Below are 18,881 nucleotides of genomic sequence, written 5' to 3' on the forward strand. Positions count from 1 at the left end.
CGGCTGAAATGTGAATTCCAACCATACTCTTTCCTTGTAGTCTTACTGAAGCCACAGCAGCATGAAACAACTTAAGTTGGGCATGCACGCTGAAACCCGAGACTTTATCTCTGTAATCGTTTCTCTCCTGAGTATCAAGTCTTCCCTCGACGATTAATAGCACCGCTTTGATTCGGAACCATTCCCAGCGATAAAGACCGTCATGTAAGGTAAATTAACGTTTGCAGCAGAACTGTAAAGGTGTACGCTATAATGTAACCAAATGGGAAAAAAAATACCTCGGAACCAAGTTGTGACAAATATGGATTTATTTGTGTTAAAGTAAACATGAGCAACATGCCGCAGCTGCTGTTAGCTGTCGATATCTGCTGCTTTTACCGGTGGCACAGGAGAATGACGAGCGGCTCCTCCGCCTTTCCTGAAAGACCCCCCCCTATCTCCACACCCCCCGTCCCCTTCACACTATAACCACACATTCGCACTATAACTCCATCTATAGATCACCACTCATATCACCGTCAACAAAAAAAAAGAAAAGAAAGGCAAAAAAAAAAGAAAACGCAAGCAATGCTATCTTCTCAAAAGACCTCAGTCCGTTCGAGAGCGCAGCAGGATGGATTTATTCTTCTCCAGGTTCTTGGTATACTTTTACTTCGGGTTCCAAATCGTCCTCCATACCTATATCGACCCCGGGCACCCCCATCCCCAGCCCTGCCACATCCTTGCGCGGATAGGGCACACTGTGCGTTTGGGTGCGCTGCTACCTACCGGTCAGCCGGCCCGGGTGCTAACTGCTCTCAACCGCGCCCTGGCCAGCCTGTCTCAAAGTCGGGACAACTTCCTCCCTTACAACCTGAGCCTCGAGGTGTTGCCGCGGGAGCCTCACGACGGAGACCCGGAGTCCCTCTTCAGGTGCGTCTGCCAAGCTATCGTTGTGCAGGGGGTCTCCGCGGTGCTCGCCTTCCCCCAGACCCCGGACGAGCTGATCCAAGTGGAATTTATGTCTTCTGTTTTGGAAATTCCCTTCGTTAGCATCATGGAGCAGGGCGAGCCTCTGAAAACCCGGGTAAGGAACGTCGATTCTTTTGCTCTGCTCGGGGTAGGTGCCTTATTTTAGCGTTCGTTCCTGGAGGTTTGAAAGTTATCCAACTGCGTTTTGCGCTCATTTCTGTGCGTCTAACGGTCTCATTTCGCTCACAGCTTCAGTCTGTTGCCTGCTACCAGTTGAGCCTCTGTATACATTTTATTTACAGGATGATAAGTTGTGTTTTTCCGTGTATTTAATTTCATGAATACACGTGGGATTTTCTAACAGGTGAAACATGAGATGCACGGGTGGAATGCCCCCACGGTATATGTCCCCGTTAGTGGAGGCTTGGCTGATCACAAATTGACCTTCGTTTGAGGTGTTTTAAAGGGGTTCTGCTTAATTCACTTAAATTCCACCAGGACGAAAGTCGGTTCGTTTTCTCTCGTTTCGCCTTGTGAGATTCGTGGCCATCTCTCGGATTTGGTTACCTGTAGCGAAGCGAAAGCGAATTTTTTCACTTTCAGAGCGTTTTCGGAAAAAAACACACACAGGAAAATAAAGGAACAGAGAGCGTTCGTTCGGGGAGGACATACCTCTACGTTAATGATCTTTCTGATTTCATTTTTAATGTCTTAACTGCTAATTGTTTCTGGAGCAGTCGACAAATTTCTGACCATGAGCGCTGCGGGCGTGCTGTTCATAACCATCAGAGCTGGCGTGGTTGTGTGTAGAATGTGAATATACCTCGACGGACAGCTGACTCAGCTGTGATGGTTAATCGAAAAAAGAAACTGCAAGCGAATATCTGTCATTTCGTGGCTTTTGTGTAAGATATCAAACCGGCTGTACTGCCTTGGTGCCGGTGTTTTAGGATGGCTCTTGTGACTACTGTACGTTAATAAGGCATTGGATTCGGGAATAGTTGAGTTGTACGCCGATAAGCAAACGTCGCAGAAAACGTTGAGGTAAAAAAAACACTGCGTTTTTATTTCTGAGTGACAACATTTTAACTTAAGTCATTTAGTCATCAGTGCACCACGAGTAAGGCTCTTGCAGTATTCAGCCTCAATTTATTTTTCTCATGCTCCTTAAATATTTGAGCCTCCAGCTCATCTAGCTTGAGTGGCTGGATTTGTCTAGTTTATTGTCTCCTGCGTGTGGCGGTGTCGGATTTCGCAGGAGCGAGGTAAAGTTATTGTAATTAAGCCCCACGCTCTTATTTTTCAATCCTCCTGATTGCTCATAATTGTTAGTATTGGTTCAGGCATGGGTGACAATAAGTTAGATGGCTCCCCTCTTATCTGTAACTGTTCTTATTTACTTCTACTACAGTATCACATGTACACAGGTACAATTCCAAGTACTACAAATAAACCAACAGACAGATTTTATGCTGTAGCATGTATTGCCTCAAAAATAAGGATATGCATACAGTCATAAAGATCACTCTGTGCTTTTTCATGATCATAATAATTTAAAGAATGTCTGTATAATTTTAGGGTGGCATGGTGTGAGTGTTTGCATGTTTGTGTCTGTGTGTGCCCTGCAAATGACTGGCATCCCATCCAGGGTGTCTCCTGCCTTGCGCCTGTTGCTTGCTGGGATAGGCGCCAGCTCCACTGTGACCCTGTATTAGATAAAGTGAAAGAAAATAGATTGGTGGAGTAAGGTAAGGCACCATTTTCTTTCCTCATTGTGCCTAGACGAGGACCAGACGCTGGACCCTGGTAGTCTAAGCACCATTTTTAATCCACCCACTCCTTAGCTTCCAAATGATCAAGTCCCAGTGTCCCTTGAGTGCTCTTCCCAAGAGGAAGGGATCATAACTCCATCACTTCCCAACAGTCTGGGGGGAAAGGTTACCTGCAGTATGAGCACAACTGCAAACCCTTGAGGACCAAGGCATCTTCTGCTTTTCATTTAGACTCAACTTTTAATTAGCGATGCTTAATGAGTCCTTAATTGGACTATTCTTTTGTTATAAAGAGCTGTTTTATCCCCTCAGTTCTTGGTTTCAGAAATCCCGTTTTAGCTGCTGCCAAGACGTGCAATGAACTATTGCTCTTCAATTACTGCCTAAAGAGCTCTTAACAGAATGCTAAGTAATAATACACAGTCACAAGTGCTAATTACTGTATATTGTGTTAAACACTCCTGTAGTAAGCATTGTTGATTCTGCATGAGTTCAATGACTTGAATACCAGAGAGCTGTTTACTGGTCAGGTCACTGACACCAGTATACATAGTTGAACAGCCTTCAGAAACACAGCATATGGACATAGTTAATGGTACTTTTCAGGCTAGAGTACTGTATTTAAAGCTAATATTGGATATAAAGGACTTTTCAAGCAAATATTTCAGTTGTACTGTAAGGTTTTAATGGCCTCAGGTGTAACAGAAGAGGCTGTGATCTTTGAGGAACAGGATTGGAAACCACTGATTTAGAGCTGAGCGGCACAGTGGCAGTGGTTAGCATTGCTGCCTCACAGGATGGAGGCCCTGGGTTCAATTTCTGAGCTGCTATCTGTGTGGAGTTGGTATGTTCTTCCCGTGTTCGTGTAAGTTTCCTCCGTGTGATCTGGGTTCTTCCCACAGTCCAAAGACATACCAGTAGGTTAATTGGCTTCTGGGAGAATTGGCCCTGGTGGGAGTGAGTGCACATCTGAGTCTGTGTGCAGAGGACTGCTGTCCCTTCCAGGGTGTATCCCTTGTTCCCATTGCCTGCCAGGACAGGCTCCAGCTCCCCTGTGATCCAGTATTGGATGCAGCAGAGATTAGATTATGGATGGATGCTTTAGAGCTGGGTTTCAAATCCTAATCCTGGAAGCCCGCATATCTGCTGGTTTCTGTTCCTGCTAAACTCTCAAGTACATAATTGAATTAATAATATGATTAATGTGAATGTTTTGACTGATTTCAGCTCTTGAGCATCTTGGAGATGACCTTTTTAACTTTTTACGTTTCATAAGTACAATAAAAACTCAAACATGAGAGTTGAAAAAAAAACTGGCAAATATACCAATCAAGTAACTTATTAGTTCAATTAAGGCTTCAGTTAGGTAATTAGGCTTATACTGGAATGAAACCAGTAGCTGTGTGGTCCACCAGGACCACGATTGGGAACCCCTTCTGTAGAGCATTACGCTACAAACCCAAATCTAGGAAATGCGATCAATTAAAAAAGCAATTTTCTCAATTAAGATAATTCTGATCCTTTAGGGCTGAACGGTAATCAGATTTTTTTCTTCTAAATGATCTCTGAATTACTGGATTTAACAAATCACTTGCTCCATTAATCACAATTAAATTGTTCCGTGCCCTTTGAAACTTACTATTTAATGGTGACTATGAAATTTACAGGATTATCTCTGCAGGGCCAGGGTTAAAGAGCCTCTACGTGGGAAAAACAGACTTGATCAAGAGAGGGTTCACATCTGAAGCTGTCTTTGCTACAATGCATTTCATTTATACAGGACCATTGTGCCTGCGATGAAAAAGAGGACCTCTGTTTAATGCCCTTATGCAAAAGCTGCCACCTCTCCTTGCTTAGTGTAAGAGTTTTCAAATGAGAGGAGAGTATTCAGCCTATTTAGCTTGGTTGGCTGTTTGTAACTTGGGTGGTGCAGTGGTCAGCATTGCTGCCTTTTGAGTGCTGGCGACCCGCAGTTTGTTCAATTCCCAGGGCACTATCTGGGTGGAGTTTGTATGTTCTCCCCGTGTTCATGTGGGTGTCCTCCCACAGTGCAAAGACATGCTGGTAGGTTAAATGGCTTCTGGGAAAACTGGCTTTGGTGTGAGTGAGAATGTGTGCAGAGGACTGCTGTCCCATCCAGGGTGTACCCCCTGTGACCCAGCTTTGGATAGAGCAGTAAGAGGATGAATGGACTAAGGTGTGGTGTCCATTTTCTTTCCTCATCGTGCCCAGGCAAGGACAAAGTGCCGGACCCTGGTGGCATAAGCACTGTTTTTAAACCATCCCACTCGCCAGAGACCAGATAGGCTTGGCTTCCCCATGACCCTGCGTGGGATAAAGTGGTTAGAAAATGGACAGAAGGACTGCTGGGTTGCGTGTAGCCATTTGACCTGAGGACCTCATCCAGCTGTTTCCTGAAGGAAGCCAGGGTATCAGCATCACTAGCATGGCTGAGTTACTTGTTCCTGACCCCTGCGATCGTCTGTGTAAAAAAGTGCTCCCTGGTCGGATTTTTAAAATTCGTCTCTCCTCCTGTCCTCTGGTTGGTGTTTCACTTTTGATTTTGTAGAAGGAAGCCTAAGGCTAGCTTTGTGGTTGAGGATTGTGAATGTTGAAATAGCTTCACCTTCTCTGTTCAAGACTAGAAAGGATAGGTTATTGGACCCTGAGTCCTGGACATACTTTTTAGCCCTGGAATGTATATAACATCCTTTCTGTAGATTGACTACAACAGCAGCTAGCAGTAACTGTATTAAACATGGCTCCTCTACTAGCTGTAGTGCTGTAATGCATAAGTAGGTCTGATGTCTGTCTGTCTGATGCCTGTCTGATGTCTGGACTTGATAACAAGAAGAAACATAGAATAGCAAGGTGAAATTGTCAAACAGTTGCACAGAAGGTGTCTTCAGGAGCGTACATATATTTTCAGGAAGAGGGAGTTCTGCCTCTTTTCCGGCCTCATTCGGGAATGCAGCTTGGGATGAAGGAGCTCTCCCTGTTTTCCAGCCTAAACCACGAGTGGAGCTCGGCCTCTTCTAGGGCCTAGCTGGCTCTTTATTTGGTACAGTGGTAGGGCATGTGACACATCATGGTCTTGCTACACAAGCGGTCTTGTGAAGTGTCTGTACTGTTTGAGAATAAAAGGGATTTCTTTAATTCCTTCTGTTTCTTCTGAAATGTGGATATCAGGTCCAGCATTTTGTACACAGGAGTAGAAAGAAATCGCTGAGACATACTATTTAATTTCTGTACGTGTAGTAGCTGACACTCCCTTATAAGCTTAAGGCAACTGGTGTGCTTCAGAGCTTCTTTTTATTATTAAACACAATTCTTTCTGGGTCAGCAGAGAGCTGTTTGGAGAAACTCAGAGAGGCAGCAGAGCTGGTACATCAAGGACAGCTCTCGCTCGCTGGCTGGCTTCTGGGTGGGTTCCTGTTAGAGTTTTGAAGGACAAAAAGAACCTGCTAATGAGAAGATAGCTTTCAGGCAAAGCACAGCCGATGACAGAAGTAAAAAAATCACTTCAGAAATTCAGCAACTTATAGGGACCTGACAAAAGAAAACAGTCTCTTGCTTGATCCTTCATTGATAGATGTTTTTTTAAATGCTGATAAACTGATAAATTGGCTCATTTAAGAATCGCAAAGAGCATGTTGTTTTTTTCTGTCTTCTCTTCTAGCAGCCTAATTGTTACCTACATCTGTAGGCATCTAGCAGTTGTGGTTCGGTAATTATCAAACCAGGATAAACTCATTGGCAGTTTTTTGGACAGAAGCACAAAGGTCTTTTGGCTGAGCGAACTGCACAGAGGATGATCCCAGATGTCGGTTAATTTCCCTGTCAGTGCCTTCATTTCCAAAAAGCCTTTGGAAATAAAATTGAAACTCAAAACTCCTGATCAGCACTATTGCAGTATTGCTTTACCAATGCAAAAGCTATATTAGTGTCTGCATCGATGAATTAGCAGTCTGTAAAATGCATTTATGCCGTCTAAGTGCTAATTGTGTATTAATTACAAGTATTCATAATTAAGTAACATGGTTCCTGTTGTAGCCGTCATTGGTAATATGAGGATGCTGTGGGATGTTTTTAATAATGAAATTTGAGGGCTTTATGATAATTATCATCTTCAGAATTGTTATGTTGCTTACAGCCTAGAAATCTGTAAAATTTCTCTCTGATTGAGTGTGTGCAAGGCCATGGTAGTAGTAGTTCATATTTTCAAGCATTCATTCACAAGTCTGTGGATGTATAGAGGTAACAGTCTGATATTTATCTTTTAGACTTTTAGAGGGGCGCTATGGTAGCTTAACACTGCAAAAACTTTAACGTTGTGGAAATTTCACTTACTGTAAACTTCACATCCACTGTTAAGGGGGTTTATTTGTCCTGTTTCATTTCCACACATTAAAATCAAAAATGCTATTGTGATGGAATGTGAGGCAGAATAATAGAAGAATAATAAGATAAGATCACTTCATTGGCCACATACAATTTCTTGTATTAGGAATTTGTCTTTTCACATACCCCAACTTGCTCTCCATGAGACTCACAGACAAGGAGAGAAGCTTGGGATCAGAGCACAGGGTCGGCCATTTATACGCCATCCCTGGAGCACCAACAGAGTAGGATTCCTCTACCGGTATCGGGATACGAACTGGCAACCTTCCAGCCACAGGCGCAGACCTTAGCCACAAATATTTGCACTAAGAACTTTGAAAACCTTAACCCATTGTATCTCTGTATGCAAAAGTTTTTTGTTTTTTCTGCCCTGTTACAATGCTGAAACTACATTTCCAGGTAGGCAAAGGGACCACTCATTCACTGTTTTTCTGTGTGATGAAGCTCAGCAAATAATGGTTAGCAAGTCTGTTGGGATATTAGAGTGTGGGAAGCACTGCCTTTTTATTGGGAGGGACTGTTATGCACTGCATTTCCAACCTAAAGTGTAGAATCATGTCCAGGCATTGCAAAGGGAGTGCTATATTTACTGTAAGGTCAAGGAAGGCCTGTAACCTTTAACTTTTTTTTACACAAACTAATCTGCATGTTGAGCAGCCACTTCCTGTGCAGGGTGCATGGTGGGATGTCGAGGAAGAGGAGTGATGGGTGACCACCCCATTTGTGAACGATTTCCCCCTGCATGCCCAGTCCCAGCCACACGAGCAGCAGCCTGAAATCAGTCTAGCAGAGTGAGTGTGCGAATCGGATCATACGCTGCCGAGCTGACAATACGCTGATGACATCTGCGTGGATCTGCAGAAAACTGGTGACCGCTCTCTGGTGCCGTTATGCAGCGTGGTGTCATAAAGACCAGTGACTGTGACAATGACATTCTGACAGCTCTCTACAAGGTTCTTTCGCTGAGGCCTACAGCTGCCAAATTGTCATCCCAGCTTGTCTCTGCCCCAGGAACTGTATCTCCACAATTCAGACTGCCCAGCTAGAACATCAACACAGATGTTGCCCCAACTCATGACGAAGGACATTTGAACACAAACGCATAACTAGGGTGCTGGTTAACCTTTGCTTAGGAGATACGTGTTGGAGGGATTTGCTGATACCTTCAAGGCAAGTTGGTTTTTAACCTACACACTTTCAGCCTCCCTGTTTTGCTGTCAAAAATCATCCATTCAAAAGAATGAAGATCAATTTTTCTTTTTGCCAGTACTCAACCAAAATTGACGCACCTTGCGTACCTGGGGGAACAAAAGAGTTTTTCATAAAACAGAAAATTTACACAAACTTTCAGAATTTAACAGGTGTAAATTTTTGTGACAACACCGCCCAGCAGAAAATCCAGGGGTGGTCACGGAGGTTCTAAAGTCTGTAGTCCATAGAAAAAATAGAACAAAATGTATCCTGTAAATAAACATGCTCTTGTGCAGGAAAAATACAAAAAAAAGACAAACATTCAACAACAGTAATCACTGCAGTTTCTCCAAGGAATTTTCTTCACGTTGTTTCAAAACAACAGGCCTAGACGCAGTCAGGCATATGTAAGAATCTGCAGACAATGATACTGCACAGAGATTAAAACAAGAGTAATGGTATGCACCATACATTAAGTGCCAGGTTTAAATACCCTAAACTCCGCCCCAGCTCCTCTTGATGGACAGGTGAGCCTCCATTTTGTCCAGAGGTGAGTCAGGGTCTGTAACCTTGACAGAAAATGGTGGAACAGATGGACAATCACCTTGAACTGACAACAGGCAAGACAAATACAAATACCCTACAGGTATGTACAGTTTGAATTAAAATACTTATTTCTATGAAGAAAAAATACAAGGATATGTAAACAAATGATTTGATTCCCAGAACTATGGGTATGTTTTTCAGTGCTAGAAAGAATTTAATGTGATTATTACTATTTATACTTATTTACGTAATATTATTCTGCTCATTCTTTGTGTGAAACATGTTTGTTTCTTTCTACGATGGTTGATTAAAGCAGCTACTGGGAATTTGAAATACAGTGTATTTCTAAGTGTGACTTTTCAGTCCCTGTAGTCTAGTGGTTAGGGTTTGGTGGTCTTTGTACTGTGGCCCAGGTTGGTTTCCTGTTAGGGAAAAGGTTGAGCTGGTTTTTGCAACCCAGCCATATTATTGAAACTTATACTCTGGTTTTGTTCAGGAAATGGCCGGATGAGGTCCTAGAATCAATTAACTACTGATTACTAAATAGGAAAGATGGGCTGAATCATTTGTAACTCCTTTAGTTTGTAACCTGTCCTAAGTTGTGTTCTTATATCTCTCAATAAAGGGGATGTTTGGAGTTTAAGTGAGTTAAAGTTTAAGTTTTGCATTTGTGGTCAGAAGCTAATCATGCTTTTGTCTGTGCCTTCTAAGAATTTGAAATACCAGCCTTCATTTTTTGTCTTGTGAAATTTTGGTTGAAAGATGAACAAATTCTGTGGTAATCAGTTTTCTCTTTTACTTTGTTGGATTACATGAAAATGGCCTTTTTTCAAGAATTTCTTCATACAGTTCTACTTTAAAGCTTTGGTCAACTTTCCTTTCTCTCTGTATTACACAGGTGTTTAAATTGAAAAAAAAAGTTTGGTATTACTTCTTAGCAAACTTTCTTACCGAACAAAAAGGTTTTGGTCATCTTTGCAAAATTCTTGATCAGAGTGTGCTGATTTGAATGCAGAGGTCATAATGTATTTTTTCACAGCAGTTCATAGTAGGACAATTCTGTGAAGTTTGTTCAGTCTAATTAAAGTCAAGCTTAAGAGCAGTAGTTGTATGTGTCTGAACAGCAACATATTTTAAGGAAAATTGGATGCAGCACTAGGGTTACAATAGACACCAACCCCTCAAATAGCTCATGGTGCTTTAGAAATTCTGCTAGGTGAAGCCTTGTCAAGGGATGAATTCCATTGGTATTAAATCCTGAGAAATTCCACTTGATGAAAAATTTGTGCATCTTAAATTCCTTTTGCTCTCCTTGAAACGAAATGCTTAAGTCCTGGAATTTATTTCGGTTGTATAACCCCTGATAAACCTGTGTGGCAGTAAATGCTGTATACTGGAGCAGAGGACTGCTGACTCTGCAGAAGTACCAAAGACAGAAGCCCCCATATTCCAAAACCAGTTTGAGATTCATGTAGTGAACGTGCAATCCTTTTAATAGTGTGTCTCAACTTGAGCTCACTGCTTATTATGTTGAAGGTTAAAGTTCTTTCTCCCATTTTATAATTTTACAATTGTTGCTGTAGTTAACAGAAGCAAAACATTTCCTGAAAACTCACAACTTTATTTCAGTGCTATCTTTAATTTAATTTTGGTGTTCTCCAGGACAAATGCAGAAAGCCAGTTTTGAAAGCCACATTTTCAGATATGACTTTACCAGTCCCTTTGCTCCGAGCAATACTGTGAGGCACCACCTTTAAATTAAGATGAAATAAGTTTGGGACAGGTAATCAAAGAATATTGGGTTTCACCATATCAGAATGTTAGTGATTCTTCGGGAAAAGATAGCAAGACTGTTCCTTGATTCATAGGTTTGAGCTCTCTGTGAGTACTGTATGTGCTCAAGCACCCTCAATATTATTGATCATATTGTTAAGGCAGGAGTAAATGCATTTTTTAATTTATATGAGTGTGGGAGACCATAATGACTATTTCTTCTTGTACTGGGCTCCGTAGTCAACTAATCTTACAGTTAATTACGATAGTGAAGAATTGTTGTTTACTCACCTATAATGACGACATTTCAATCAGAAGAAAGTGGCTTTTGTGGTGATTAAGTGACCGTGTAAAACTACTGTGAACAGGAGATATGCATGGTATATGTCAGAAATTGATGCATGTGTAATTCACAAAAACAACCCTAGAAACAACCCTGATAAACCCTAGTATCTACATTTAATTTGCTTCTGGCTTTGAAAGCTTAATTTTTTTTCTCCCTTAATAAAGGTTATGGGGTGAGGGCAGAGAACTTTTCTACAGTACCTGGATAAGCTACATGTCACTTGGTGACAGGACAATTGAAGTTGTCTCCTCTTGTTATGTTCTTTAAATGGACTCTGCCAAGAGCTTCTTAAATTGAACAACTGCGTTTTCAAGATGATCATTCGGTAAATTGACAAAGGGCCCCAACAGCACAAATTGTAGCACAGAACAGAAAAATCAGAGGTTATTTTCTCACGCTGATTATACTCATCTTTGACCAGAAATTTCCATTTACAGTCCTAAAGTAGAAAAGCGAAAAAGGCAGTCACCCAGCTCTTGCTCTGAACATTAATCATTAATTCCAAACAAAATTGACTTTCTCTGTCCTAATAAGTGCAGCCCAAACATTGCTTTTGGAGTACAAAAATAGAGCAGTGAAAGGCCTAAAAATACCTGGCTAATAACCTGTAATGACTTACAGGTGTCTGTGTGCGATAGGATGAATTACTTTGAGATTCCGAGACTCTGTTGTGCGATATCTGAAATGGACATCCTCGGGCGGCCAGCTGTGTGAAATAAGGACGACCTCTTCTCTGTATAACATCGCTTGGGAGTTTGTGACCAGTCATGAGAGGTTTTACAATGCCCACCTCCCAGAAAAGACCGTCTGCAGATCTTTAAAGAAGATGCATGACAGATATCCCTTAACAATCTGAGATTTTTGAAAATTGCACCAGCTGTGGAAATAAATAATACAATATTGGGGACGAGTAAGTCTCTTCACTCATAAAACAGACGCTGGAAGGGGGTGCATTTAATTACTGTTTAATTTCTCTTACTTGGTGATGACTGCTTTTAAAGGTACCATATAAAATACAGTTCTCTGTTATTTCACTTGTTCAAACATAACCATTAAAAAAGTTTCTTTACCTCTTGTATGTAGAGGTAGCACTTCATGTCATAGTAATGATACAAAAATAAAAAGAATTATGAATACAGGAGGTTTGTCCTATATTTTCACATTTTTGTAAAATGTGGCAATCCGGTGTCATGTATGTAGTAAGTAGTGATTGAAGTACCAACAATTGTGCGTTTTACATAATCTCATAGACTATATAAAGATAACACTGGATCTAGTGCTGCAACATATGTTCACACATGAGTTATTTGTTGATGTGTTGCAGCAGTAGATATGTTCAAGTTATATGAACATATACAGTAAACATGATTAGTTTGTGAGGTTAGTTTACTGCACATTTTGTACTTGGAATTAATATTTCTCTTCAGAACTTGAATACATTGAGTCCCTTTGCATTAATAAATAGGATTTGCCTCTGGGGAAAAAGTTAACTAGCATCTTCTCCCCATCTGAAGAATCAAGACATGATTAGCATTATCTTAATCATTACGTCGGGGTCACCTAAGGCTTCCTTGCCAAAAGCTCTGGAGCTTAAGATTGTAGATTCACAATGAGTAAAAGGCAAAACTGCCTTGAAGGCAGATCTGGTTTGCTTTGGACACTTTTTCAAAAATGTCTGCTATATTCTTACCTGTATGCGTGTGTAACACACTGTGACACTGATGTTGCACTGGTTTGTTTTCTCTGTCATTTTCTCTTCTTTGTGAAACTCAGTTTGAGTTCATTTCATGTTGATTAAAACAGAAAACCCTTTTCTGTTGTAAATCTACTCAAAAGGAACAAATTGCCTTTCTGCACTGTAGTAACAGAACCATATTTGCCATTTCCAACAGGGTAAAAGTACCACAGGTTAAACAGCCAATGAAAGTTTTTTTTTCCCCCACAGTACTTTCAAGGTTGGTGGCAAATTTAATTCTGATGTAAGTAGTGGGAATTTGTTATAATCCTGAATTGCAAGTTCTTAATATGTTGCTCAGTTGTAAACAAAAAGTGAACAATGATCAGAACTAGAAAAACATGTATAACCACCACCTTGGCACTAGCCCTGGAGACCACTTAATGACAGTGACTTACTGTATGAGCTCCAACAGCTACGGCTAAAGAATGCTCATATATCTGCCTTGTAAACCCCACATCTTCTATTTTGTAAAAGAAGAGTGCGTGAAATTTCGGTTGGATTAATACATTTGACAGAGGGCCTTGTTTGTCCAGAAATAATGGCCACTGTTTTGGAAGACATTTATGAATGGTATCGGCTGTTTCCTTAAATCAATAGCCTCATTTTTCTGTTGTTGTTTGGGTTTTATCGATCCGAGTTCTAAGTGGAGTTAAATCTCATACATAAATTCAAGAAATAATCAAGAGATGCATAGCAAAACTCCAAGACTCGCATCTGAGTTGTTTTTAATTTCTCCTGAGCTGTAATTTTATGTATAAGACACAAAGGTTTGGATTGGAGAAGGAGGGAGAGGGAGGAGGGGGAGTATGTGCTGGAATACAGCTCTGTTACATTTGTGGAGAAGCTCATACAAATGCCTTCTGTGACTTTTCAAAGTTTACATATGTATAATTTTCATGGTTCACATATGTATAATTTTCATGGTTCACATATGTACAATTAATTTGACATTCATAAAGGTAGAACTGTTTGATTGTAGCTCAGGTTTGTGCCAAAACAAAATAAGCTAGTCACATCGAAATCTGCATTTACTGCATGTATTGTGTCGCGTGTATTTATTGATTCCCAGCCTTTGAGGCATTGCAGCATTTTAATTTTCAATCCTCTCCCCTCATCCTTTCCATTTTAAGTGGAGTAGAAAAACTGTTGTGCTGCATCAAGTTCCCTGACAAACAGGGACAATTACTCCAGCAATAATCCATTATTTTCACTGGATTTGCTGCAGCCATTGGCAGTCAGTGTCTCAGCCAAGCTCTGAATGTGGGCATTGTTTCCTGAAACCGTGGCCAGCCACGTTCTCATAGCTGCCATCATCGTTGGGTGACCTCTGCCATGTGTGACCTGTGATGGGCCTTCCCTCCCCACCTTCCTTCATCATCTGCATCCCTGCCCCCTTTCGGGTTTTTTTTGTGTGGCTCAGAGACCCAAGACCCTTCGAGAAAATCTCTGATCCTCTGCCTAGCACACTCATACTCCCAAATAAAAAAGTATTGGCACATCCCAGCTTCAGTCCATATCCCTTTTGAAGAAGGAACAAAGCCTTTGCAGTGTCTGCTGCTGAAACAGCACTCCGCCAGCCTGAGGGAGACACAGTAGGACACATCGCCTGCTGTGCTGCCACAGTGCACCAGCTTGAGGCTGTAATATGCCAAGGGCAGTATGACTTGACACTCCCCATGGCAGAGAGCATTTCTTTATTTGCCAGTGTGTACCAGAGTCAGTAAAGCTGCGCAGGGTCAAACATTTAGCAGAAGAAAGTCACCCACTCACCCAACACAGCTGAAAACGTCTGATTGCATGAGGAGCCTGTCTGCCGGATTCCTCTAAACCTTCTGAAAAAGGCCGAGAGGAGAATTGGGCTACGTGAACTAAGTCCAGGCTAGGTTGTGTCAGGTGTTAAAGAGTTGATTGCATTCCAGTTCCACACAGCTGCTGCTGTCATTCCAGCCGAGTGTCATTTTGTGAATTATTGAAACCTTATTACAACTAACAAGTTGCTTGATTGGAATTTGTTCAGGTGTTTTTTTTTACTCCAACATATGGGCTTTTGTTTTACTTATGAGATGCAACAGTTAAAATTCACACTTCAGCCTGTTTAAGAACTGGGAACTGTTAAATTGTTCAACATATTAAGTCAAGTAAAGGATTTGATTGTGTAGTATGGGTAAGGTAGTATGTTCTTATTTCATTTTATTTACTTTAATTGTATTTTTTCTTTTTTCTTATTTATCTCTATGTACAGTATCCTTTTGCTTGGAAAGTCATATTATTATAATTCTACAGGATACACAAAGAGTGTTACATAACCTGCCTATCTCTAGCTCTAGCAGACTTCAAAAGTACTGAGCTCAGAAAAACTGCATTGTGGGAGGCATAGAGGTCACTGGGCAAGGCTACTGAATGTCTGTGTCACAATGATAAGTCATTAAAAACTAGGAAAACATTCTAGAACCTCCTCACTCTTTTGAGAGCAATCTCTTTTTAATCATGATGGAGTGGAAGATTTACTGTAGCTCCCACTCATTTCAACACTCTCAATACCAAAATGAATGGTTTCTGACTCCATTAGATCCTCTGGAATTATATCTCAGGGGTTAACAAAGGTTACAGACAGATTAATATTCTGTAATGCAGGGTGTCTGATAGAAAGGATAGCTGTCTGTGACAGAGTTTCACAACAGGAGTAACTGTTGTGAAGAGCACGTGGAGGTTAAGTGCATCTTTGGGTTATATGTACAGACATCACATTTCTCAACAGCCAATCAGAATTCACCATGTTTGTTAGTCAAGGGCTTTTACCCATGAGCCTCTACTCTGGTCTAACTTACTGTCATGGCCAGCAGGAAGCACTGAGAAGTCATATTTGATCACAAATAGGCTTAGGTTGCAAAGGAATGGTCAGGCTGCAGAAATGACCATTTTTGCCAATATTATTGCTTTGTTAAAATTATACTAAAATAAAAGTATATTTTAAGTATGTACATTTTAAAGTGAAGTACATATACAAAATAAAATCCATTGGGGGGTATAAAGCTCAGTATATATGCAAGGAATTTGTAATAATGTGGCATAAAATAATACATAAATGTTTGTGTATTTTTTCTCTAAAACTTTGTCTACTTTTTGGTGCCCTTGCCCTCAAAATCCAAGATTCCCACATGTAAACAGTCATCTTAGATGGGACAGGGTACTCTTTTCCTGTCTGTGTGAGTAAAGTATATCCCCCCAAGCAGTTTTGTAAAAAAAAATCCATTGAAGTAATTTTGCTGGATCAAAATGCATAATATTTGTTCCTTGCTAATACTACTGCAGTGGAAACAACCCACAGATGCTGTGTACCAGTGTGTGGTAAAATATCTTTGCGATAGTGGGGTTCGCATTATTTGGGGGTGCACTTGTGTTAACTCACTGAATCAAAAACATAGAGCCGTTCTATAGAGCTAGACTTCAGGTGAGCCATATGACACTACTGCATCACATACTGTACATCATGCTAGAGTTCTAGTTTCTCCTTCTGTCAAATCTTAATGGTTGTGATTCTTTTCAATTTGTTGGCCATTTGGTTTCTGGCTCTTCAACAAAAAGTGAAAATTCTCCAGGAAGAATTCAGCTCTTGAAAGTAACATACAGTACTTCAAGATAAGATCACTTTATTAGCCATATACAATTTTTTGCATTAAGAATTTATCTTTTCGCATACCCCAGCTTGCTCTCCATGAAACACACAGACACACAGACAGAGAGAAGCTTAGGCTTAGAGCGCAGGGTCAGCCATTGTACAGCGCCCCTGGAGCAGCTGGGGTTAGGGGCCTTGCTCAGGGGCCCAGTGGAGTAGGATTCCTCTGCCAACCGCAGGATTTGAACCAGCAACATTTTAGCCATGAGCGCAGATCCTTAGCCACAGAGCCACTGCACCGCCCACTGGGACCTTACTATGTTGCTCTAAGATAGATCGTCTTGTGCATAGTTAATTATGGACAGAAATCAGACTCAACAGCACATAATAAACTGATAAAAAGGCAAATTACTTCAACATTGATTGGATTATGGATCCATTGATTAGAGGGGCTAAAAACAGGGTATACCGAAGTGTCATACTTAGTAAAAACTCTGGTTTAAATTAAGCCACAAACTGTACATCATATAATATAAACCTACTTACTGCTTGGCATTTTGGCAGACATATCAGTTCAATAGTGGTCAATGTTATCAACGAGATACACACTGGAGGGCATGTCAGTTCATCACAGGACACACACAGACACACACACACACACACCATCACACCACTATGTCTTATCCGAGTGTGGGAGGAAACCAGAGCACCCAAAGGAAACCTCTGCAAACACAGGTAGCACCCTCGGAATTGAACCCAGGGCTCCAGCACTGCAAAGAAGCCGTGTTAATCACTCCACTGTGACGCCCCGGATCAGCTTTTTGCTTTTTGCATTGTTTTACTGCACACATTTTTCCATTACAAAACCATGCCTGGGTGGGAGTCCGCCCCATTAGCTAATGCATCCTTAATTGGAGATGCTGAAATGAGATTGTTTGTATAGCCCCCCCATGCTGCCATGGCCGCTTGAATCAAGTAAATGAAGCTTGAGTACCGGAGGGCAGAAAGGTGTGTGCCTTCTGCGTCAAACAGAACAGGGTGGCAGCGTGGGGAGATTGTAAGCAATCACAGCTGTTTTGCGATGCTAAATGAGCTGATGCCTTTGAGCTTAGATTGACACCTTGTTCTGAAAAAGTACAGCCGATGATTATTCCTCCCCCGTTCTGGTTGGCCACTTGTTTAAAGGACGGAGAAAAATCAATTTGCATAATAACACAATACTGATAAGGTGCAGACAGGGCCTGGATTGAAAAAAAATATATAGCAATGACTCACAAAAGAGAAACTGCCTTCTCATTTCTCCTCTAAACTAGTCCTGGCTCCTGCTCTACCGCCAGTTAATGATGACAGCATCTTTAACTTTTATCTTTCCCTTATTCCTTTCTCATTTATTTCTTGACTTCTTGGGGATTTCTTTCTTTGGCTACAAATGTTCAGGAACACACGGCTTTTTGGGAGACAAACTTTGTAAAGGGCCATAGTTTGAGACTGGTATTGTTCCATTACAGAATGTGGATACCTGGATTCTTTCATGACCCATGATAAATGCACTCCTCCTGAGCACAGTAAGAAATGTGGGTGTTTTTGAAGAGCCAGGCCTTGTTAGAAAGTGTGGATCACTAGATTCCCCTTGGGAAATGGTTCTGTATGGTTCTGAATTATGAGACAAAGTACACTGTTCCCAGTCCTAGCCCAGGAGGCTAACGCACCTGAAGGCTTTCATTCCAGCTGAGCTTAAAAAACCTAATTGAAGCTTTAATCAAATTAGTAAGATGCTTGATTGTACGTAACATTTGAAAGTATCTCTTTGACTCAAGAGTTTGGGATTTGATTTTAATTGCAAAATGCAGTAGATAAAAGGTGACCTCCAGCAGACTTAAAATCTGAAAAGAGTCACACACTTCAGATGAATCAGTTCAATTACAAATTCAATGGTGTAACTAAAAACCTGACTGAAACAACAACTAATAGGTGTATGGATCTCTATGACCAAGCTTAGCAACACCAGCTGTACAACCTCTGCATATTTTTAAACATTTGGAATATTTTTATACTATTAGGTGATCAGGAAAAATGAGAAAGGTCTTTGTTGATGATAAACGATATAAACCTGCCAATACATCCCTTTTCCTGATCAAACACACGCGGATGAGTTATCTGAAGTTGTTCTGAAGAGATCACTGCTTAAGATTTTTTGGCGCAGTAACACAAGCAGTTCCTGATGTAAAAACGAGATTAAAACAAATCCCTAGGATCTGTTCCTGCAAGAGAAACACAAGGTGAACCCTTCTGCATTTTTCAACTGAGTACCCTGGGGAAAACATGGAATACTGATGTTTTTTCGATAAGCGTGTCTTCACCTGTGTATGTTTTGTTAATTATGCGGTGCATGATAATTATAGATGTGCTCTTATTTGAAGAATTGTATGATTATCCTTGGTTTTTCATTTCATCTCATGAGTGCGTTTTGAGTGTGTTCTATATCTGAAGATCTGTAAGACTCCCTCTTGTGTACGGACATCTGGGCTCAATCAGAGCAAATAGGAA

At 41.0% G+C, this 18,881-nt stretch overlaps 1 protein-coding gene across 1 annotated transcript in view; it reads left to right on the forward strand.

Moving 5' to 3' along the window:
- The first annotated feature begins 613 nt into the window (after nt 1-613).
- The window catches only part of grin3bb (glutamate receptor, ionotropic, N-methyl-D-aspartate 3Bb), a 62,169-nt gene continuing 43,901 nt past the window's right edge, over nt 614-18,881 (forward strand). Inside the window, exon 1 of the mRNA XM_088907681.1 lies at nt 614-1,066. Within this exon, the coding sequence (XP_088763807.1) occupies nt 614-1,066 (453 nt within the window). The remainder of the gene's footprint in view (nt 1,067-18,881) is intronic.

Source organism: Atractosteus spatula, chromosome 28, assembly GCF_055471065.1.
Source record: "Atractosteus spatula isolate fAtrSpa1 chromosome 28, fAtrSpa1.hap1, whole genome shotgun sequence".
Classification (NCBI taxonomy): domain Eukaryota; kingdom Metazoa; phylum Chordata; class Actinopteri; order Semionotiformes; family Lepisosteidae; genus Atractosteus; species Atractosteus spatula.